This window comes from Morone saxatilis, unplaced genomic scaffold (genome assembly GCF_004916995.1).
Source record: "Morone saxatilis isolate NCDOM2014 unplaced genomic scaffold, NCSU_SB_2.0 Contig3, whole genome shotgun sequence".
Lineage (NCBI taxonomy): Eukaryota > Metazoa > Chordata > Actinopteri > Moronidae > Morone > Morone saxatilis.
This window is the reverse complement of record NW_023339873.1, coordinates 2,388,825-2,413,378: the sequence shown is the minus strand read 5'-3', so window position 1 is coordinate 2,413,378 and position 24,554 is coordinate 2,388,825. Positions and strand designations below refer to the sequence as shown.

General features: G+C 38.6%; 1 protein-coding gene across 1 annotated transcript; it reads right to left on the bottom strand.

Moving 5' to 3' along the window:
- Positions 1 to 1,304: 1,304 nt before the first annotated feature.
- Positions 1,305 to 23,219, bottom strand: sfxn5a (sideroflexin 5a). Its single transcript, XM_035673835.1, has 14 exons — positions 23,043 to 23,219; positions 20,246 to 20,314; positions 18,372 to 18,449; positions 17,983 to 18,009; positions 15,030 to 15,084; positions 14,537 to 14,562; positions 14,247 to 14,300; positions 13,349 to 13,405; positions 13,182 to 13,247; positions 12,133 to 12,223; positions 8,994 to 9,109; positions 8,730 to 8,815; positions 4,493 to 4,610; positions 1,305 to 2,926 (listed from the first exon to the last, which is right to left on the bottom strand). The coding sequence occupies exons 1-14, from the start codon at positions 23,088 to 23,090 to the stop codon at positions 2,849 to 2,851; spliced, it is 969 nt and encodes a 322-aa protein (XP_035529728.1). The 5' UTR covers positions 23,091 to 23,219; the 3' UTR covers positions 1,305 to 2,848.
- Positions 23,220 to 24,554: the final 1,335 nt, after the last annotated feature.

The window sequence follows — 24,554 nt, the reverse complement described above, 5'->3', positions numbered from 1 at the left end:
GGGGGGGGGGGAGGGAAACTAAAATACACTGCAGTAGTTCTTACAAAAGCCACACAATATGCCAGACATCTGCAGTTGCAACGGGGGCCACATGCCTTGTTTTGAGTTTCCAGGATATCCTATACTCACTGCAGGTGCAAAAACATGTTAAAAGAGATTCAGCATTCCTTATTACCCAAATAAACACCACCAAAGGTGCATATTAACCAGTGCGGTGGCTCACTGAGACACTCAACGCACTATAAGCAGCCTTTGGTTAAGGCCAACCACATCTTGGTTAGGTAAAACAATTAAGAGGAAAATCACACCCGTCTCCCTAAACACTTTGTCTCCTGTCTCCTGAGTCAGCACAGATGAGAGTTCAAGATGAGAGCAGGAATCCATCGTGAAAAACAAGAGTCTCCAGAGGAGCAGAGAGCTGCCAGGTGGGGCACGAGCCGCCAGATCCCTGCTGCTGCTGCTGCTGCTGCTGCTGCAAAGGTGTTGGAAAACTGGTCTGAAACGGCTGCTTTAATCATTATTGCCTGATTATTTGTTGTCTGTGAGATGACTGAAGCCTCACATTTTCTCACCTCACACTTTGTGATTTATTGTTGGTTATAAAATTGCATGTTGAGCGATAAATCATGCAGTGTAGTCACAGTTGTCACATTGCATCAGTTTCAGTCAAGCAGCACTGAATTAACAATCACAACCTAATTACAGAAAAAGAAAGATAATAAGAAATTATTTTTAAAATGACTATTACTTTAATTACCTAATTTGAGATATTTGCATACAATTCTGACACTGACAATTAAACCAGAGTGCAGCGGAGATCAGATAACATTTGTTTTTCATTTGTATATCATTTTGAAATATCTGTGTTCAAAAGTTATGACAGAAGATACAAACGTTAAATTTAAAAAATGCAAAAAGCATCTCTAGAAAACTGGTATTAAAACTGAACTCGCTGGATTATTATTTGAAGTTATGAGCTAAATTGTTATAGTCCAAAGGAAACAAAATCAGGAAATATTTCTGTATAATCTGAGCATTACAGAGTGAAATTCAACCAAATGTGATGCTAATCATGCGAGAAAGAAAAGCAAAACCCTGAAAAATCTGACGTATTTAAACTAGTGTGTTCAGTGTTTTGTTTTTATTTGTCTCACCCGGGTTGTGTGCCACAACTTCCACCCAGCATCCTCCACTCATCCTGCATGTGGCTTCTTGTTGAATTACGCTGTATCGCAGCCTACCGTGCTGCGTTCCCTTAGTAACCGTGCAAACATGCTAATCACACAGATCGTGACAAAAGATAATACTCGAAGACAGAAAAGTTTATATAAATCATACAAATACATACAAAAAAGACAGAGCAGCATTTTAACAACAATGCTTTTAGAAATCTCCTTATTTTACTGTGAGTTTTATAGTTTCAGCAAATCTGGAAGATGAATCATTTTACAGGCATCAAACTACAACCAACAGCAGTTGTTTTATTACATGAGTGACTCAACCTCCAGATTCCAGTTTGAGAGAGCCAAAGCCAATATTGGGATTTAAAGTTACTCTGATCTTTTCTTTATACAGTTCACAGTGGAGTTTAAAAGGAATGTGTCACATTTAGGGTACATTTGAAATAGAGTTACTGGTGGCCTAAGTTTAAGGTTTAGTTTGTCTTTAATAATGCAACAGAAATAACCTGCTATAACCTCATACCTCACGAAAAATACTTTACTAAAACAACGCTTTCCATTTGGCTAGAGTTTCTGCATCCACTAAATCAAGACCACTACGAGGGGTCACAAGATTAATGTAGTAGGTTTCAATATGATTGTCCAGGTAGGAAATAAGAAAGAAATTATTTCTGATAAACAAAACAACGTTTATTTTAGGACTTTTCTTTTATGTGAAGTACTGTAGTTTCACCCTTTCAGGCCCTTCAAAGATATATTATGAAACAATCTGAGAGGAGAAAATCAAACTTTGATTGAACGGCTCCCAACTTAAAGACATGTAACATATGGTATTGGTTACAGGTAAAAAAAAATGTGTGACAAACAGCATTATAATGAGTAATAATATATAAGTACTGTAGTGCTGCAGAGGTGCACTGGTCTACAAATCTTGTTTTCCGGATCAGATCATCATGATTTTAATAGCTGTTGTTTTTTTGTTTTTTTTTTGTGAAAATTCAATTTTGGATCATTATCATGGTTGAAAATTGTAAATCCCACATAATCGTGAATCACCATCAATTGTTGACCATATCGTGCAGCCCCATTTACCTATAGGTAAATATTGAATATTGATAAGGTTGGGAACTCCTGTATTAATTTATAAACAATATAAAATTAATTTAAGTCATTTATCCTGATTTCATTCACAGTATTTAAACGCAATCCAGACAACTGCAAACAATAAGACATGTCCTGCTCCTATCTTCATTCCCCTATTTTACCTCATGTTTATGAAAATTAATCTCTACTTAAAAGCTCATAAATTAGCTGCTACCCTCTCTCTGCTGAAAATAGCACACTAACTAGATGGATCAAGAAAAGTCTTCCATTAATCTTCGAGTTATTTGGTATTCCAAGATATAACAGAAAACAGATATGCTCGCCAAGGTGTGATCATGTATATTTTCCTATATCACAATATGTCATCATGTGTTATTGCTTATTTAACAACCATTGTCCTGGCGTAAACAACATATTAACTGCCTCCCTCTGTAAACATATGCTAACTGCTCACTGGATAACACAGCCAAATTTACCATAATTCATTCTCTGGCAGCTTCGGGGCGTTTGAACCGGTGACGAGCGGCGGGTCCTGTGTTCATGCGCCGGGCAGTCGAGATCACTCACAGGCCTTTATTGTACGTCACAATCTTACAATCTGTTGCCATGGCGATCTCCGGCTCTAGCTGATTCACGCTGATCTGTGGCAATCAAAGCAGGACAAAAAGGTCAATCGTGAAAAAATGGAAAATATTATGTCATTGTACGATAGAACATCATCACATACTGTATGTACATGCTGTATACGTGCATCCATAATCATTGACGTGAGCTGCTACTTAAAGATTTGAAACAGTTTCATTTGTAACTAAATAATTCTTAAAAGCTTTAAATGTTCTGTATTTACTGCTAATGTGCAAAAAGAGCCAATTTGGCAGATTAAAGTCTAATTTGAGGTTTGCATCTCCTAATATTTGAACCAGAGACAGATGGCTGTTGGAGTTGGAGGCAGAATCCTAATCAGACATCTTGGTAGGTGTGAAATGGGGAAGTGGGACAAATTGAGTAGGCGGGGGGTCCATTGGAACAGGGCATTCATGTTGCGTTTTGGGGAGTTCTTTTTTTTTCATCTGCTATTCTTGTGAAAGTGCAAAAAGGACTTGTGAGAGAAAAACAGGCCCCTCCGTGGAACGGGAGGCAGCTTTTTCACAGGACTGTTGGCGGCACATATGTCTGAAGTTTTTTGCCATATGGCTGTCTTAGCTATTTCCAGTGGTAATTAAATCCTAAACATTTTAAAGCCAGAGCTGGTTGGCTCGTGTCAGCAAGTCATTTGGCAGAGAAGACAAAGAGAGAGATGGAGTGAAAAAGAAAATCATGCCATGGCCATTTAATGAGTAGAATGACACATATTGAGGTAATAAGGCTAAAGTTAGATATCAGCCTGCTAGCCTGGATGGCATCAATGAATGAAGGCAGTAGCGGCTCTGGGCAGATCGTAACAGAGCAGGTTAAGTCTCAGAGGGCTACGCCTCATTAGGAGAGAGCCTCTATAAAGCTCAATGGGGAACGTTAAAGAGGTCAGAAGACTCCGGTCATCAACATCAGTCACTGAGAGCGAGTCGTGGCAGACCTGAGCAAAGCAGACATTTAATACAGTCAGGATGTGAAGAAGTGAAAACAAGAAGCTCTTGGTATCACAATGGACTGTGACGATGATTCTGATATTTACTGAGTTAAGTTCTCTGAGCATTGCCACTGTAATCACAACAACCACAACAACCACATGGGCTAATTCATCCATGATGTTTGATATAATTACTGTTGTCTTGTTTTCAAATAATATAACACAATACGGGTTAAACCTAAACCCAGTCCATGAAGGCTTTTACATTTACAACTGTCTGACAGCCCTTTCGAAGAAAGATAATAGCAGCAGCTCTTTATCCGTAATGAATCATTGAAGGACTCATTAGTTAACATAAGGAGTGACAGACAGTATGGGTGGAAAGATGAAGAAAAAGGGCCACTTGAAGGGACCTTAAACTTGAACAGAAAGCTTTGGTTTGATTGACAGTTGATTATTGCAGTGTAGAAACACCAAAGCAAAGATAATTTATGACCACAGATGGAGACAAAAAAAAAAAAAAGAATATTGTAGATAAACAAATCAGTGTAAGAAGACACTTTAATACCCTATGAAATAATCATTCTAAGAGGAAATACATATTCTTCAGTAGAAGAGAAAGTTTTGTGGGATGATGTACCTGAGACATCTGTGGGAAGAGACTGATGGCGAGAGGCAGAGCCAGGCCGAAGGCGGCCAGGCACACCAGGCTGTGGACGGGCAGGACGAGCCTCCGGTGTCTCTGCAGGAGAGGAAGCCTGGTGGGACACAGAGGAGACATTAATACTGTTTATTACTTTATTCACCAGATGTGTTGTGGTGGCACTGGGGGTGATTCTACCACAAACTTACACTGTGCTCATTACAATTATTGATTTTAAAAATTTGATACACTGATATTTTCTTTGTTTTTTTCACACAAACACACTGGCCCAGGTAATTGATCAGTCTAGCTCTTGAATTCAATATACAGTGGCCTGAATATACAGTCAACAAATATACATTAACTATTCAATCAATATGTGCATTCAGCAGATCCTGATTTTCTAGATCATCAAGGCAGGCAAACATTTCGAAAGCTTTCAGGGGTTAAAACACTAAATACAATACAGTTAAGAGGAGTAAACTCGTCCTGTTTGCCAAAACCAATTTCAGGTTTGAGTATGGTCACTGAACAGGAAGTATCAAATCTAAGCAAAGTATAACCTCCATTTAAGCCACAATGCAGAAACATGTTGGACATGTTACACTTCCCTAGATTATTAACCTGTGGTTAGAAAGATGATACATTTCCTGTGGATAAGTAGGTCAACAAATCAGAGTTTTTATTAGAAATTAATTTGACTAACATGAAAAAACACAAATTAGCTGCTCAATTACAGTTCCAATGGCATCTCTTAAGGGACATTTAGCTCAAAGAACCAACAGGAAACCACAAACTTCCAATGAAATGCATCATTACACTGAATTGCCAAACTTTCTTTTAAAATCCAGAAAGTGATTTTTTGTTCATGCAAAGTTTGACCCGACAACCAACAGCCGAATCAGCTGTAAAGACTTTTGTAAGCATTTAAAACTACTTAAATTCATTAACCTCCAGTTTAAAGTTCAATCTTACACGGTCATTTGTTTGTTGTGTTAACTTAAATAACTCCTATATGCATAATCCCATACACTTTTATTGTAATTAGTTCAAAAGTATTGACATGAACTGCAAAAGCTTTTTAAAGACTTTTTAAAGATCTATCTCCAGAAATATATTTTCTCGTCTCAGCCCATATTTCTCCTCCCTCCTCGCTGCCCTCCGTAGGATAATCCCCTCTTCAGTGTGTGGGACAGCGAACTCAGCAGGAGCTTGAGAAAGAGCCGCTCCATCTCTCCTCCACCAGCGACGCCTCTCCCCCTAACGAGGACAGCTACTGCCTAATGAGGGAGCTCATTAACACATATGGCTGCCATGGTTTAATTAGGCTACACACACACACACACACACAAACGTTCAGATACACATTTTAGAAATGGATTACAAAGGGAAAAGTCAATGGGAGAAAAGTTGTGAGATATGTGCGATGTGAGAGATGAAGGAAAGCTTGCACACACATGTAAGTTTGAAAACCTCTGAATTAGGTGAAAAACTTGATATTATCCTACAATTAATGGCACAAATTCATGCAGTAGTGGCTGTGTTTACATGCACCGAATAACCTGGCTAGTGGCCATATTCTGGCTGAGGTCGTACCCAGGTTTAAATGTTTACATGAACCTCTGACAGCGTGACTGAGCCTCCCGGTCCCCATGAGAAGACCAATTAATAGAACATCCCTGCTGACTGGTGTTGTGTCAGATACAACACTATGCCACTGAATGGCTGCGACAAAACACCACATTTCTGAAATCCAAGAGCAATAGCAGCCATAGATAGGCTGCACATGATTTGTTCTATGTAGTAGCTAAATGTGAGTCTATGTTTGCATGAACACAACAAATAAATGTGATGGAAATAAAGCTGTAATCAAATATAGAGCTTATTTAATCTTTGTTCAGTTATTTTCTAGTCTTGCAGAGCCTGCTGCACTGTATATACAGAGATACAGTACAGCAGCTTTCTAATTTCTACACTAAACAAACACCTCATGAAGGAGGTGGGGGTGATTAGAGTTATTTTAGATTTAGAGTTAACTAAAATCTAGAAGGCGTTTCTTTGTCAGCAGTAGAGGGTGTAGTTCAGATACAGTAGCTGTTGTAGAGATTGATTATTTGTCAATAGTTCAAGAGTTTTCCCCATATTTGCAACAGAAAGGGCCTTTCACGTTTGTCCTATATATATTCACAGCCACTGTAGTTTCTCATACACATTTCACAGCCCGTTCTCATTCCCAAGTCGTCAAATACCGACACGAGTGGTGTTCAGTTGGTTGCCAACTGCAACTTCACCACTAGATGCCACTAAATCCTGCACACTGGTCCAATAAATGTGGCCCCACACTTCTGAAACCAATCATTTGCCTTTACAATGGGTTCTCCTGCAAAAGCAACTATAAACAGTTTCTATCATATTTCAGTTTCTATATATATCCAGATATATATTATTATTATTATTTATATAAATACAAGATTGTATCCATTTTGTCAGCCCTTACTTTCATATAACTAAAACACAGAGACTGAACATTAACTGAACTGGAGATATTTTAGATACTAAGCAGTATGAGCTTGGACCCCCAGTCCGGTTACCGAGGTATTTGGGCTGAAATGGAGAATCTCTGTGCAGGTAGATTTAGCTTATACACACAACAAATAACTAAGTCTGAATACACTTATGGATCTCTAACCTCTCACAGCAACTGGAGCACATGAAGGACAGAACCTGCTGTCACTGCCCTAAATCTGCTCTCAGCAGTGTAATCCATCACTGAGGGGCCGCACAGGGACCCGTCTCTGTCCCCTTGTTCTCGCTCCATTGAGAGCCAGTGAAGGCAAGCTGACATAGAGGATAGCTGAGCACTACTCACCTGCAACCACAGTCAACCTCACAGCCCTCTGTACACTGTCACATACTCTCCCTCTCTCCCTCCTTCCGCCTGCCCTCCCTTCTCTCGATCTCTCCTCTCTCTGCTCCTCTCCTCTCTCTCTCTCTCTGCTGCCAGGAATCCCAAACACACCTGGGCAGCCGGCCCCCGCCGTCTGAGCCCGCCTGCTCGGAGCGGTTGGGACAAGTGCTGTCAAGGATTTACAAAGATGGCTGCATTCCTCGGCACACCGCAGGCACAGTCAGGCCATCGATCACAGGACGTGCGTATAAACACATTGCATCATTAAGACATAATTACAGTCATATCACACAACACTGAATCTCAGTGGGGGGGGGAGGGTTCATCGACTACAACAGCAGTTCTGAATTCTGTCTGTAATATTCACAATATTAAAGTTTATGACATTTTTATTATTAATTTATGAATTGTCATTTAATTAGAGGTAGTTTTCTTTTTTAATTAATCTAACTTGTATTATACCAGAACACTAAAACCTTCACTACTTTCATTACAGCATTAATTTTTTACTTTTTTCATTAAGAAAATGGTCTTCTGTAACACGGACTGATACGAACATGTACAGAGTTTCGGCCTCTTTTCTTGTGAAAAATGCTTTTGCCCACATTAAGTGATGCAATTTACTACAGAACCGCCACCAGCAGAAAATCCAGGCTGAAATAACTGAAGCACATTTGAGTCTAAACTGAGTGTCTCTATGTTATTTGTCTCTGTGGATGTACAAGGTTTGAACTGACCACACTCTCAAATAAGGAAAATGAGGATCTTAATTGTTATTGCGTTAAATTAAAAAGTCTGGTCATGTTCTATATTTTTCCTGCTGGCAACAAATCTCATAAAAACACCAAAACCACAAGTACTACCCGTGTAGCCAATGCCTGATATAGCTCATTTTTCTGTGCCATAGAGCTCCATTGTTGTTAAAAACACATCAACTGTGTCACATATTCAGTTATTACCATGAGTCCATCCCACATACACCACCCTGCTGCTGTCAAGGCTCACTTGAGAACCTAAATGTGTGTTGATGCCCAGCTGTTTTAGGAAATTACTGCCCCCTTTCTTATGAAACAACAAGATTTACACCTTCAGCAGGAACAAATGGGCTCAGGCCTGAGAGTTTCAGACAGGGTAGTGAAGCTGGAAACATATTTTATTATTATATTTAACTTAAATTTGTTAAAAAATTCAAAATCAACACTTTGCAGCATCGACAGGTTAAAAGCTTTCCATCTAGTCTCTTAGTAGAGTTAAAAAAAAAAAGCTCATTAAGTGAGAGAAAACTGACCAGTTCATGAAAGATAAAAAAATAATGCAGTCTCTTACTTTTCCAGTACAGCCATGATCATGGGAGGGAGCACCAGGATGGGCATGGGTAGGACCACTCTGGTCACAGCTGTTTCTAAAAGTGCCTGTCACAAAAATAAAATAAAGAAATAAAGCTTTTTATCCAGGAAGAAACATCAATGATTTAAATTATTTTCATGTTTCATGTGTAAACCCACTTCCTCATCATTTACAGTTAAACATTACATCAATTAATAAACCGACTGCACCTGAAGAACTCCCATCAGATAAAGAGTGACATACATGCCTGGCAGCCACTTTTGATGTTCCCACCACGTTCCCGTTGTCGTCGAGCACGTTGATGCCCTCCGACAGCTCCGAGTGTCTCATGAGCACCACGTTGCAGACGTTTGCACTCGCTGTAAAGACGTGGGAATGTTTTTTTAAAAATTAAAGTGTCTCACCTTTAGGAATTTGACATATTGTCTTTTCACCCTCTGGCTGGGGTTTAAGATCAGGCAAACTGTGCTTCCTTGCTCAAGGGTACTGTGGTAGGTCGCCTACTGTTAACCGGATAACACCTTGAATGGTTGATTGTGGGAATTTTATTTTATTTCCTATTTCAGAATTTCATGATCTCACAAGTTTTGCATTTCCTAGTTTATTAAATACTTAAAATACTTAAAATACTTAAAATATAAGCAGGACAAAATATCCTGCCTGTATTTTAAATGAATTATTCTGTTCCGAGAAAACTGTTTTTACAGCTTAAAGAATTTGTCAGGTCACGAAGTAGCAGGACAAACGTTTCTCAAAGTGGATCCACACATTCATGTTCTTCTCAGGATGAACTGTAATAACTTTAAAATGATTTAAATTAAAATATTGCTAGATCACCAAACGCCTGCAAAACGAATGGGTTTAGCGCTAAGCAGCAGATGTTAGCACGCTGGTGAACATCGTAAACATTATGGGCCTTAAATTCAAGGCAGTGCAAGCAGCAGAAAACGCTTCTGTATCACATTTTAACATCACATGAAGTAACTGACATACAGTAGAATTACAATGGAAATAATGTCAGATTGATGTGAATTATTAATAATTTTTAATACCATTGTACTAATTAACTGATAAAAACCCCACACCATCTGCCTCTGGCTGCAGATTTGAGTTGTTTAGTGTTCAGTTTATATTTAAAAAGCATTTATACTGTGATGAAAGTAGACTCTCACACACCAATAACTGCCACCGAGTCTCCCTCTGAAAGACACTGAACCCCTGAAACTGCCCACACGTTGTACATCACTGTGTCATCTGGGTCATAATGCACAACACTGGATGCGGTGCCTCCGTGTGACTGACTTCGACTCGAGCAGCAGAGGCCGTAACCAAGGTGACTGAGGTCGACAAACAGCAGTGTTTTTACCCTGTGATTTATTCACGAAGGCCAAAATGAACACAAATGTATGTTAATATAGATGGACCTTTCTCCTTGACTCTAATAGGAATAAGAAAAACTCATTTTAGAGAGTTTAGTGGTGGCGCCGCGAGCCTTTTTAATTTAAGACAACAGCGTTCAGAGTTATCTTTACTAAGAGCTGCAGGGCTGGCAGGTCGCTTTGTGAGGGGAATTCAATTGACTGAGCAAATAGCTCTTTTTACCTACAAGGGATTTTTTTTTTATCCAGACCAATTAATAGAGGGACAGATAGTGGGATTTTGGCAAGGAATAACAAAAACTACAGCAAACAGATCAAATTTTGCAAATAACTGCAATAACCGATAAAATTTTACAATTACTTTGATGCCTTTATTAATTTAATGACACAGCCTGTACAGCTCAGTGCGGAAATATGTGGCTGTAATTTGTAATTATTTGAAATAATTACATTTATGTGCGTTCTAATTGTCATCTAGTGGTACACGCATGGAAATGCATCCAAGAACTTTTCACGTAATTACTTCTTAAATATCACAAATGATGACAAATATTTTCAAAACACAACAAATTAATTATCCCTGTACATTTCTGCCGGCGTGTCTTCCCCTCCGGTTACAGTCTTCACAATCTAAATGAATGACAGGCTGCTGCTTGATTAGGTTATTACAAATAAATCTAGCCTTAAGTAAGCAAACAAAATCAAGCGGGTGAAAATTCAAACAGCACTTTGCCTTTGCTCGCTTCAATTAGCCATTTTAATTACCTTTTATATGGCCCTACCAGAACAACAACAGCAACCACAATGAACAAACAGAAATCAGGTAAATGAGGCCTTGACATAGACGCCACTTTGGGGGTAATTATCCAATTTGTTTGCGGCAGCAGAGTTCTAACAAGCAGCCAATTACTAGGCAAAGGCTGCGCTGTAGAAACCTGTTGATTTAATTGAAAGAACCGCCATGGTGAAACGGGGGGGGCAGGCAAACAATTTAATTATGAGCCAGCAGCCCGGGGCAGTCTGGGACACGGGTCTATACCCCTGGGTGTGACTGTGTGTTTGTGGGAGAGTGGCAGGGAAATCTGATTTGTGGCTCCACACACGTCTGACAAAGCGAGCTCACAACACGTCTGTAACCCTGCGGAGGAAAACGGACTGTGAGGAACAGAACGACGCAAACCGCTCAGCTGTGCTTGGCTCTCATACAGTGACTTCTAACGATCACAGAGCAGCTCTGAAGCGTAGACACGACGCATATCATGGAAATAGAACAAGAGGAAAGGAAACAGGCATGAAACATCCAACAATGTCTGTTTATGTCTCCTTTTTATTTATTTTTTTAAATTACTGTAACACTTTGGTCCATATGTTATGATACCAGTGATATTTAGGATCATAATTGATGATGATGATGGTCTGATTTTTTTTATCAACCCCATCAAGAAGTCACTTCTCCAATACCTTTATTTAAGATGACTCAAAAATGAGTTTTAGACTTTTATAAACATGCTAGACATTAAAATGTTCCACTAAGTGTTAGCATGCTTACTCTACATAATAAAAGTACATACAAAATCAAATGTTTAAAATTATTCCAAGCATTGGAAACCTCTGCAAAAAGCTGATAAATGGACCCCAAGTTAAGATTATTTTGTTACATACATTACATGTTTGTTTGATATCATGCTAAAAATGCTTGTTAAAATGTATCTTAACATATTAGCATGCTGAATTTTACATACTAAATGTCATCATACTGGCAAATTAATTGTGCATGTTAAGACACTAAATATTATAATGCAATTTGCACTGACATACAAAAATAGAAAAAACTAAATAATATATTGACTGGAGAAACTGTAGTCATCCTACTCAAGACTATACCAAATCTCCAATGTGAACTCAAATTTAATTTAGTTTAAAAGGCCATTTTAATAGAGAACATGGCTTAATCCCGGGCCTGTCCGTCCCCTCAAATGTTTCACTGAGCTTTTTGAACTCACCCACTGCTGGGAAGGGGATGAACCTCTGCACCAAAAGCCTGGTAGTTGGGCTGAAGCGGCTGGCTTTCTGGATTAACACGTTCAACCCAACCTGAAGCAAAGCCAGACACACAAACTGAGTCTTTTGAATGAATATTTGAATAAACATGTTTTTGGTGTTTCAGAGTGCACGGTTTCAGCCCAGAAAAGCACTGACATAACAAACAAGCCAACGTTTAAGTGTCATAAATGGTATAATCGGGAGAAAAGTGACCTAAAATGTCTGTCTCTGTGTATAAACTACCAAATACTGCACTTTATTTTAACCCTATGTGCTCTCAGATAACACACCAACACGCCCCTGGCTGTCCCCAGCCCGGCGGGGGGTCGTCACCAGAGCGGACGTTTAATTGGAGAGCTCCAGCCCCCCCTCCTTTCCGCCCGTCGTTCCGCCCTCCAGGCACCCCGCGATTTTTTTCTGTGCTTGTTGCCGTTGTCAAGCCTGAGGGCAGCAGCCGGATGAGCACCCAGCGGGACCAGTAATTGGCTCGGTTTGAGCCCTGTGTCCACACTAAGGGCTGTGTCAGGCAGGTGTGTGAACGCGTATCATACTCTTTTGACATTTGAGTCTTTGATGGCATAAAGGTAAGAAAAAGGGTTCAACTGATAAGAGTATTGTGAAGGCTGGTATTCAAATGTTTCTGCTGACATTCAGTTTCTTCAGATTTGGACATTTTCCTGTCATAACGATTAAAAGCATTTGGTTTCACCTAAAAATATACTCCTGTCATAATGACATTTTATTGGGTTAGCAAGCTGACTGGGGAACCTTTTATATCACAACTAGACAATCAAGTCTGAAAATAGAACAATTTGATTGCAGGCTTTACAAACGTTTTATGTAGAAAGAAATCTCCAGTTCTACTAGCAGTTGAAAAAAGTCCAATATTATGCTGATATATTGGTCTGCCCCTGGTTTAAAAGGCATAAAGGATCAATAAGTGACCCAGCCAGTGACTGGAGTCACAGGGCCTTGCTCAGTCAGAGCAGAAAGTATTATGGGAACTCACAGCAATGGAGACTGCGCTGGTCACCGCTCCGAGGTATCCCTGGACGAATTTAGAAACTGGAGCCGGCTAAAGTCAAAAGTAAATGAGATTACAATATGAAAGCATTTCACAACTAATATACAGAACCTCCTTAATGGGAGTGGGTCACTTTACTGCTGTTACAGTACCTTGGAGGCGTTGCGGTTGCAGTAGTTAACACAGGCATTGTGACTCTGGTTTAACCACTGTCAACAGAGAGGAGCTTGTTAGTAAATGTGCTGATACACCTGATGTATTTCCTCTAGCACAACACTGTTATGTCCCTGTCTGATTCATTAGCGTACACTAATAAGGCAGTGGAGGTTCTTGATCCTGTAATAAAATATTTCATTTTTTATTTAGTTTTAACAATTTGTATTGTTTTCTTTGTGTACCAGAGCATCAACAGACAGTGCAGATGTAAAACATAGAAATGCTTATAAAGCAGCAGAGCTACAAATCATTTAGGTGCTATATTATTTCCCCTGTCCCCCCACAACAAGCCCACCACCCAGGTTAGTAGCTATCCACTAAAGATCCCAGTGAGTGAGTTCATATGTGTTCAAACTTCACTTACAAGTTCTTCCCTGAGCTTTCAACTGTAACTCACGGCCATTTTGACTGAATGGAGCAGTTCTGGAAAAAGCCAGTAGGTGATCCTTAAGTTCAATATCTTTATTTTATTGTAGAAATGAGACGATGATTTAGATAAATTAGAATCAGATTTTCCATAAAACACTGTCCAGTGGATGAAAAGTTGACATTATGATTATTATATTAATATTATAACATTAATGTTAATTTGTTTCTAGATTTTTCTAAACTATCTTCAGAATGATAACTTTGTTGTCGCTGTTGTCACTTTGGCGTCTTACAGTCAAGTGTTTGTATTTCTCAACCTGTCACTTCATTGGTTTTACAACATCTTGCCAGGACTGCAGTTGCTGTCTAATGTGTGGTGTCTGTATAAATGAATTAAACTGAAAAGAGTTCCTGATAATATTACATCAGTCTGAGTTTTACAGGTCAAGAAGCAGGTATATCTACCTGCCAGAAGATAGTTGACACCAATGTTTGATTTGGGAGAAGGAGGCCAACAACCTGCACAAAGATAAAACTCTTTACAAAACAACTACAGGAAGTACAAATAGTACAAAGCCGAAACCATATATTAGAGGGCCGGTCTTGGTTTAAAACAATATGCTTATGTCAGAATATAATAAGCAAACTGTGTATATGTGGATACACTTCTTTAATTTATTTAAACTTATTATAATAAATATGATAACTGGTTTTACATTTCTTAAACTTTAAAAAATAAATTAATAAAGTCTTACCACTGGTGTGCCAAATGGGATAAAACCTGTTAAAAGACAGTCAGTGTTAACTCTGTAAATACACTTTTAGGTTATTCTGCAGTCAGATTTAAAGTTCTTTAAAAACACATCAGTTCTGTTTCTCTTCTGCAGCTTATTCCCATTTGTCTGACGTATGCAGAATGTTGGTCTGAACATGTTAATCGCCGGTGTCTCTTTCTCCTCCCTCATTTGTTCTCCAACACTTCAAAGTCGCCTTACAAAAAAAAAATAAAGGGGCTCGAGACTGGACCAAAATACTTGTGTTTGCTTCTTCAGAGGCCTCGAGAACTTCTCTGTCACCGTGGGAGAGAGGTTTTAATCAGCGCCCAGCTGAGTGTGACCTTTTCCAGACAACCTGAAGAGCCCCGTTGAGCCGTGACAGTTCCCAGGGCGAACAACGCCTCCATGTTGGACCACATAACAAGCCCCTAGATCCCACTTCCCCCAAGGCTTCCACACCGAACTACTGTACCTGACATCCGAAAGGGCATGAGGATCTTCTCCCCCGTGTCAGGGTGGATGATGGCCTGTAATAAGAGCATAATGATTAGAATCAGACAATAATGAGAACTGAATGATTTGGGTTAGTTCAGTTGAAATAAATTAGGAAGAAAGTAAAAAAAACGAAAGGTTAAAAAATGAAGGAAAGTCTGAAGTGTTATTAGAAACGAATTTATATTACTTTAGATACAGTGAAACTACTGAGAACAAGGCGTCAAATATAGACAGCAGACAGGAAGTGGCCTGGAGCAACAGAAGATTATTACTTACTATACATACTTATAAGAGCAAACCTATGAATATTATAGTACATTTCTGCCAATAGATCCTCCTAAATGTTACACACTGGACCTTCAGTGGTTAACTTTGATTCAGTTCAATAAAAAGGTGTGCACAATATTCAGCAACTTTTAAAAAAAGGCCTCTAGCTACAATAGAGTCATTTTGAACAACTCACTGGGATGAATTCAACTTCATAAGTAATAATTTTCTGAAACCATTAGTGTTAAAAAGAGTCTTCAGTCACGCGTTTCCAGCCTTTCGACCACTCAATGCGCTGTATGCACTGCCACACTGCATCGGGAGCAATTTGGGGTTCAGTGCCTTGCTCAAGGACACTTCGACATGCAGTGAGAGGAGCCGGGGATCGAACCGCCAACAGCCAATCGGTGGACGACCCGCTCTACCTCTGAGCCACAGCCACAAATGTCATGGCAATCAGTCCAAAAGTTATCAAGACATTTTACAAAAGAAAAGAAACTATCTGTAATAGATTCTATAGCAATCCAACGAATAGCTGTGGAGATATTTCAGTCTGAAACGGAGGACAGACGGACTGATGAGCGTCATTCTGAACCACTCACTGATGTGGTTTCACAGCGTTATGAGCCCCACAGCCCTGGATCAGCTGTATAAGCACTGATGGAGGTCTGAGGGGCTGAAGCCTTTGGTACTGACATATAACCTCCCTTTTTGTACAACAGAGCACTTTTGCATAATACAGGTTGCAAACTTTTGATCATTCACTACATTACATTTTTTCCATGTTTTTTTTTTATGTGGGCGAGCTTTTCAAGTCTTCTCATACGTATGCAACAAAGACAATAGACAGTGTTCTGTTAGCGCAGTATCCTCTCCGCTGTAAGATAAGACAGATGGAAATCTCTTTCCCCCACTGCTTCAGTGGTGATGAGATCTGCTGATTGGAGAGGAACGGAAGCCATCTCACTTCTTCCTGATGCTCGTGGAGCCAATCTTGAACTTGTGAAGTACCGTGCATGTGGGCACTGTCATATCTGAATATGGGAAGTTTGCCACTTAAGGTATACCTCTTCCTGTATAATGGCCTCGTATCACTTGTCCTATAGTATATAGCCCAGTGGTTGCCAACCTTTCTCCTTAAGGGACCCCTTTTCTATCATTGAGTAAACTGATAACCCCTGACTGCATGAGTTATTTTATGGATATTTAATATTATATCTAATGTACAACAATAACAACTGTACAAATAGTGAACGTAATAATTGTTTGTGTCAAACAAGCGTTTGAGGATTTTTTTGCAGATTATTTCTTATGAGTTTTGCATCAGAGATGAGTTTTCTTGATATTTTAAGAAATTTTGACACAATTTTCTGTCTGTTTTATGTATTTTTTTCATCATACATACGTAATAGGTTTCTTTTTTTTAGCTAATTCTGTGTTTTCTTCTCCCTGAAGCTTTGCCAACTCCTATGGTGTGTGTCAGCACCCCGAGGTTGGGAACCACTGGTACAGCCCATGAAACTAAAGACTAGCTGACATTTTTAATAGTTGGCAGCTGATGTTAACAAACTTGACCCAGCAGCTCTAGTCAGGTATATATTTATATACTTTAATACACTGGTTTCCAAACCGGGGGTCCAAAGGTCTTCATGTTTTTAAAGAGCCGTGGATAAAAAAACACAGAATTAGTCAAAAATTTAATCTATATATGATGAAAAAATACATAAAACAGACATAATTTTATTGAAAGTGCCTACAATATCAGGAAAACTCATCTCCAAGGCAATAACCACATTAAATATAATATCTATAAGACTTAGGGGTCGTCAGTTTACTCAATGATAGAAAAGAAACAGGCTCCCTTAAGGAAAAAGGTTGGGAACCACTGCTTTAACATATGGTTCGAAACAACGCACACCAATCCTCTGGTTTGAACAATCAGCTTCAAACCCCAGTGCATTCTGGGTGTGATTTTGGTGCAGAGTTCAGTCATGAACACATTACTGAGATTTTAAGGCTTTTGAATGTTTTCTCAAATATAAAAACACAAGGGCAACTCATTACGTGCATATTGAACAAGCTGTTGATCAATTTAAGAAAAGCTAAGAAGAGTACAGAACTCAATTTCATACTTCGTTAACTTCACAACATGTTCATTAAATAATTCTAAAAACTTCTAAAACTCTAATTATTTTAATGAATTGATCATTAAAATAATTAGAGTTTTATAAAAACTGGTGTTGTGTCATCTAAATAAAACCTATAGTTGTATAGTTGCTGCTGTGGCCGTTTCCATATCACTGTAATTTATTTTCTGTTGGTTTGACCAGACTGCACCTGCAGTTCAGTGACTGTCAGACAGCTCTGAAGGCTGCTCATTAGCACTGCAGTTAACGCCACTTTCTTCAACGTCTTTGTACTTTTAATGTACTTACGTCGCATTTTCCTGTCTGTGCCCACTCCGCTGTATGTTTGCCATGTATAAAGCTAAGTGTTGAGCTAAAATCAAAAGGCTGTTTGCCAATCTGCTGACACCATGCCACAACAACCAGATATAATGTAAGATAGTGATCGTAGTTTGTGTACATGCCTGCAGCGTGTGTGTGTGTGTGTGTGTGTGTGTGTGTGTTAGTGATTGAGAGAGAGAGACAAAAACACCTTACCTGCTTTATTTTCTGAGCTTGCCAAAGCTGTGGAGAAAAATAACAAATGTCTTTATTGAGTAAAAACTCAATAAAGTTAAATCTGTTTAATGTAGTAATGTAGAAACTTAAGCTCTTTTTTATTTATTGGTGATGCATTTAGAAAATACAGTTTGTCACTTAAATACATCAAATGTAAAAGAATAAATTGAGCATTTAAATGTCTATACAGGAGACATTTGGCTGTTTTTAGCCATCCTTGCTTAAATGCTTAACACCTCATTCTTTTAACTAACCAACTCTTTTAAAACCAAGATTGGAGCATTTACAACTCTTGTCAGAGGCTCTTCAAACAAAAAAAACTTTTTTCTGTCACCAGGAAAACTCAGCTCCGGTTTGTGTGTGTTTACCTGAGCATCTGTCACTCCTGGAGGAAGAGTCCCCTGTCTGAAACGGTGGAGCAGCTCCACGCTCTGCTGCAGCTGTTTCTGATTTGATAAAACAGATAAAAGTGAGTAAAATGTAAAGTAAGGACAGGGAACTACCTCCCTGGAGAGTCTTAGTCAGCCTAGAGATTTTCTTAGATTTTTCTTCCACTATGTAAGCCGCACAGCTCAATGTGTGATAATTGTGTTTCACTAAAAACTTTCATGCTGATTTTCAGTTGACAAATGAGTTTCCTAAAAGGTAATGAGCAGCTTTCTGTGGTGTGATCATTGTCTAATACTGAGCAAAACACAAGGTCATGTGGCCCAATTTGTTCTAATGAGCTTTCCATTTGCGTGTGAATGTGTGTGCGTGCGTCCCTTCGTCCTCCTGTTTGTTAGGTGTGCACTTCTGCCTGTGCGCACATGAGGTCATGTGCGTGTGTATATCACGTAAATATCACGGCCGCCCCTGTTCCACTCTCGTTATTAGGGGCAAGTTGAGGCTACGCCTGGCCCAGCAGGATGCACGGTGTGTGTGTGTGTGTGTGTGAGCGCACACAATCTCCACCCCTCACAGCTGCCCCACATGTCCACACCTCATCACATCCCAGGAGCTACTGCCGCTATTACTGTCACCAAAGAGCCTGCTAACAGCTTCATTACCCAGAGCACCAGAGCACTGATTACCAAAACACGACCGCAGACCAGTGCAGCACTCACAGAGAATGGTCTGGATCCCTGAGTGTGTGAATAAATCAGACATGTTAATATTAAAAACAAGGTCAAGGACACATAATTTCAGTAAAATGTCCTTGAAGAAGATCTTTTTCTAGTTCTTGTAGCTCAGGATTGTATATTATAATTATGTTTCTGTACTCTGTAATTATATTACTGCTACTTCTGTCTGTCTGTCTGTCCTGTCTGGCTGAGGTTTTTGCCCCCTTTCCTTTCCTTTTGTTTTGTAGAGTCTGGGGACGAAGGGTGTTGTGTGATGTGCAGATTGTAAAGTCCTCTGGGACACACTTGTGACTTCAGTTTATATAAATAAACATGACCATATTAAGCCTCATCCTACAGACATACAAGGACTACAGATTCACTTAATGTCATCTAAATAAAAAAAAAATTCTCATTATTAATATAGGAAAGTTACAATTAATTTGTAAATTGGGTAAAACAAAAACAGACAGAACAGAACAGAAATACATCTGTGTTTGTCTCTATCAAAATGACCCCTCCTGATAGTGTGAAATACTTTAATCTACAATGGGAGTGGCTTCTCTTCTACAGAGTCCACTATGTTGAATCACAATGTTTCTACAGTAGCCCAGACGGGACACACCAAAAACAGGCTCAGGAGTTTCGCAGCCTCTTTAGTTTTGCCTACACGCTTGTAAAGCGAACGGTATTCAGTTGGTTGCAACTTCATCTTTAGATGCCAGTCCCACACACTGGTCCTTTAAAGCTGCATTAGCACTTTTAACTGAATAAACTGGTATTTTAAAAAGCACAAATTAAAAACAGAAGCAGAAAACAATATTAAGTTATATAAGAATAACAGACAGCATCTGTGAGATATGATATACCTCTGGGTTCAGTATGACGAGGGTCAAGGTGACGCTCCCAAACATTTTTGCAAATCCCTACAATATCTTAAATACATAAAAAGGTAACTAAATGGCAAAAAAAAACAGTACTCTGATACAGGTCTAATCCTCAGAGCCCTTCTCTAAAACACTCGTCCTGAGACCCTGTCAGCTCCGTATGAACTGTCCTAACCAAACACACACATAAAGATGGTTGAGTTTATCTTTTATCAGAGCAGAACAATATAATAAATCATTAAGTTTGCGTACCTCTGTCACGAAGAGCGTGCTGGGGTCAATCACATCCAGGAAGTGCCTGAACCGACCAAAAAATGTGCTCTAAGAGACGAAGAAAATACATCATACAAACATTATCTCAAACGCCACATTCATTGAAAAACTTCATTTTGGTAAAATGTCCATTTAAAGCACAAAACAAGTATTATTAACGAGACTTAAACATGAGATATTTATCGTGTTTTCAATGTGTAATCAGTGGAATACTTGAGTCGGGATGAGAAAGTTTCTTAAAGTCTTACTTTTCATCTACTATACAGGTAAAATAAATCAAGTTTTCTCTTAAATATAGGCAGGATTGTGTGTGGAGTCTGTATTTTGTCCCCCTTTAAGCAGAGAGAGGCAGAGATATTACAGCTGTCACCCAGTAAACAGTTACACTACAGCACGCCAGCTGTTTTTAACACTGCGCCAGGTGGAGTCTTCTCATTAATACCACCGACAAACTGTTTCCTATCTGCATCTTTTAGGGACCCGAATCCACTCACACCATTTGCAATTACTTTCTATAATGACTGCCAGAAATACCTTTCCGATCATTTATTCGTAACTGAGCATAAGGAACCATTTCGGAGAGATACAGCAACGCAGTCTTGAGAGGCGCCCGTCCCTCCCTAACTTGAGTTTAATTACACTAGCTGCTAATTTGGATGAAAATCTGGTATCTGACTCACTGCTGCGCCTTGTGACTTCCTGAACATATGGATGGTGGGTAAAAAAAACAAAACACAGTGTAGAGGGAGGAGGGAGGGATAGTTTTTAAAATCTGTTAATTTCAATTATTCATCAGTGCCACACCAAACTTGACCAGTTTAAGGTGACACTGGTGAGCAGAGTAAGAGAGGGGACTCTTACCTGTAGCAGCTTCATCGGTGTTACGCTGTAGGAAAATGTTTCTACTACGCCACCGGTCACATAAACCTTCATCTACATACAACATTTCACTGCTGAAGGCATATTTTACATGTTTTAAAATGACTATCATACTTTTTTTTTTTTTGGTCTGATATTAGTGATTTTATGGTTGAGTATTAAGCTTATAATTATCTTGGCTGAATTCCACATTCAAGTTTTTTTTTGCCAAACCAGCTTTCAAATTTTTGTAAAAGAAAATTATATCCAAAACAAAAAAGGTACTTTATTATTACTTTATTATTAATTCAATTTAATTTGAAGGGGTAGAAATAGGTACATTGTACATTAAAGACTAAAGAAATGTAGAAAAAACTAGAAACCAAAGATTCACTATTGCACTTTAAGAAAGTCGAGGAACTCACAAGAGACTGATTAAGGTGAAAATGTAAAAACTTTTTTATCCACTGGTCAGTGAATGAATTTCTAATTTTACTAAAGACATTACCATTGGGTTTTTGGGTTTTTTGGCTGGTGGCTGGTGCCAACTTTGTACTTGAACTTCATGTTTATTTAAACCAATATGAATATTTACTCGTATAGAAAATTAGGCTGTCGAATAACAAATCAATTGTGGAGAATCTAACTGATCTAGCAATGTGTACTACATCTATATGGGAAAATGTTTAAATAAGTACAGTTGTGTAGGCGATCTTTAAGAGGTTTTATACATTCAGAGAATTTGTATAAAATCCAGACAAGGCTCCGGCTTTAATTTGTCAAAAACTGTAACCACACCAGGTTAGTAAAGGGGACCTGCCTCTAATTGGGACACTGCTTTTAATTAAGTTTGATTTAATTATAGTTACACTGTATATGGGTAAGTTATGTAATGTTACAATAAGACGCCAAAATATAACATTACAGCAGCTGGCCAATACACAGGATTGTGACTCAAATTACTCCAAGTTTGTTGAATAAATTAAGTTAATTAAGAAAGAATTACATACAAAATGTTGACAGCCGTTAGCTCAAGTAGACAATGTTTCCATAGTATTTAGGGTCAAAAATTGTTAGCTGTGATATTAGCTAGTATAATTGGTAATCAGTATTACTAACTAGCAGGTTTAGGGCGTAACTAATTAAGTTACAATTTAGTAAAAATGGTAATTATTTAGCAGGATAACAAAAGTTTGAGTTTATTTTTTCTTTAAAAATACACTGAGCACATTTTGATGCTAAAAATCTTTTTACATTTTCTTTTCTAAACTTATAATACACTTAGAATACACTTACATCAATAATTCTTATTGACAGTACTTTTACTTTGCTTTTATTTACATATTTGGTTGATTTGGTAATCCAAAAGTAACAGAAAGTAATGGAATTACGTTACTTTAATATCGTGATACTTGGATTAGGTTACTGACTACATTTCTGAACAGTTAATTAGTAATTGTATCACTTTTAAAGCAACTCTCTCAACCCTGCAGTTAATCCATGTCAACAGCCCTTAACTGGGGTCACACCCTGTTAGCTTTGATGGTAGCCAAACTGGTAACCTTATCGAGCTAACTAGATGTATTTGTGGACCAACTCAACATAAATTTGGTCAACAAATTCCCGGTTTTTGTTTTTATTACACAGCTGACCATACTGAGTCAGCTTATATGACATAATATATGGCACAAATATAAGAAAATGAATATATTATATGTAACTTATACTAATACGGATAAGTTGTATTACCTCAGCTTCGCACTGACATATGAAAAGGTCTTTTAACGAAGAGATAAAACACACAATCTTATGTTAACATGAGCTTGAACGGGTGTGTCTGAATGTCTACAGCTGCCTGAAGTGCACACATGAAGTTACCTGCTGGCAGAGTTTAATCGATTAACGAAAATAAGAGTACCTGATCGAAACGAGACCTGCCATGCTGGAATGTCGGATATTCAGACATGCTGCTGCAAACCTACACAAACCTACACCACTTCTATCCTTCTGCAGGATGATTTAATACAAAAAAAAACAACACTTATAAAAACTTCAGCTGCAGGGCTGCGCGTTCAACAGTCAGCTGTCCAGTGCGCGCGTTGCATCCTGGGTAATGTAGTTTTTCCGGCGTTCCTTTGCTCGGTTGAACTCTGTACGGCTCACTACACTTCCCAGGAGGCCGCGCTTTGTTTACGCTGCTTTAAAAAATGGAAGATAACGGGAAGTGAAGAGCTGTGCATCAGGCAGGAGTGCAGCAGATACAACATGAGACGTTTATTGAGCTGTTGTTGGTGGAAGAAGGACTTTAAAGTGTATAACATAGCCCCCTAGTGGTGGGTTTTTAATTAAGGTCAGTCATAGGAAAAGTGTGCATGCTCTCACATTCATTACAACACAAATTAAAGCCTGTAATATTATGAACGAGTTGAATTAATGCCTCAGGGGCAGTTTTTAATGTACATGTGCATTGATTGCACACGTATGTGTTATTATGTCCATCCCTTTATAGCAGTAATAACATGTTGGACTGCTTGTGATCAAGGATGCAAAGGTTATTTTATATTTAGGTAGAGTTATAGACAAAGATTAAAACCTTACAGTACATGGAAGTACATAGGCTGATTCCAGTATTTCTATTAAACATTGTTTATTTAACCTTACAAAAAACAAAAAAAGCACATGTGAATTTATCCTGTCATGTAAAAACATATTTCATGTGTGCAAAATTCACATATTGACACCAAGACGTAAAATGTGAAAACATCGATTTCACATTTAATATTACAGGTGTCTGTTTTTTTTTTTTTTTACATGTGATTAGTTCACATACAGGCATGTGTGGGTTTATTTCATCACATTACACGTGAAACAGCATTTCACCTACACCTGCACCTACGCATGGCTTCTCAGACATTTCACTTTGTCGAAAAATATCAGTAAATTAAGGATTCAGTGCTGAATTTCTCCTGCAGAGTACGATTAATGGCAGTGTGGTGAGATAATTAAAATTAAAAGGTAGGAGGGGCTGGATTAGGGTATTGTTAGTATCCTATAGTGATCTACACTAAATGTATTTACTGAAGACAATGTTGAAATCGTATTCAGTGTGCATGCTTACTTTTCTCCAGCATCACTTTTGGAAATGATAGGTGGGTTTTCTCATGTTATTGTCTTCATGAGTGGTGAGTTGAAGCTTACGGTGCATTAAAAAGGTTCTATAGCATTTTACCAAATGTGTCCCAAACCCCTTTTTCTTCAGTTCTCGAAAGATCAGAGGCGTTCCCTCTTCCACTCCGCGCTGTCTTTCAGACGATGTAGCAGGTTTCTGTTTAAAGCTAGAGTGAAGACACTGATATCATATGAAACAAGATGACCTAACGCATCCATTGGTATCAAACATGCTAGAAAGTAGGAATGGGGGCTAAATTAC

Coding starts and splice junctions, on each gene's coding strand:
- sfxn5a (XM_035673835.1), bottom strand. CDS start 23,090: ATGTCTGAATATCCGACATTCCAGCATGGCAGGTCTCGTTTCGATCAG. Junction 13,248..13,348: donor GCAACCGCAACGCCTCCAAG/GTACTGTAACAG, acceptor TTTTGACTTTAG/CCGGCTCCAGTTTCTAAATT. Junction 12,224..13,181: donor CCAGCGCAGTCTCCATTGCT/GTGAGTTCCCAT, acceptor GCTTTGCTTCAG/GTTGGGTTGAACGTGTTAAT.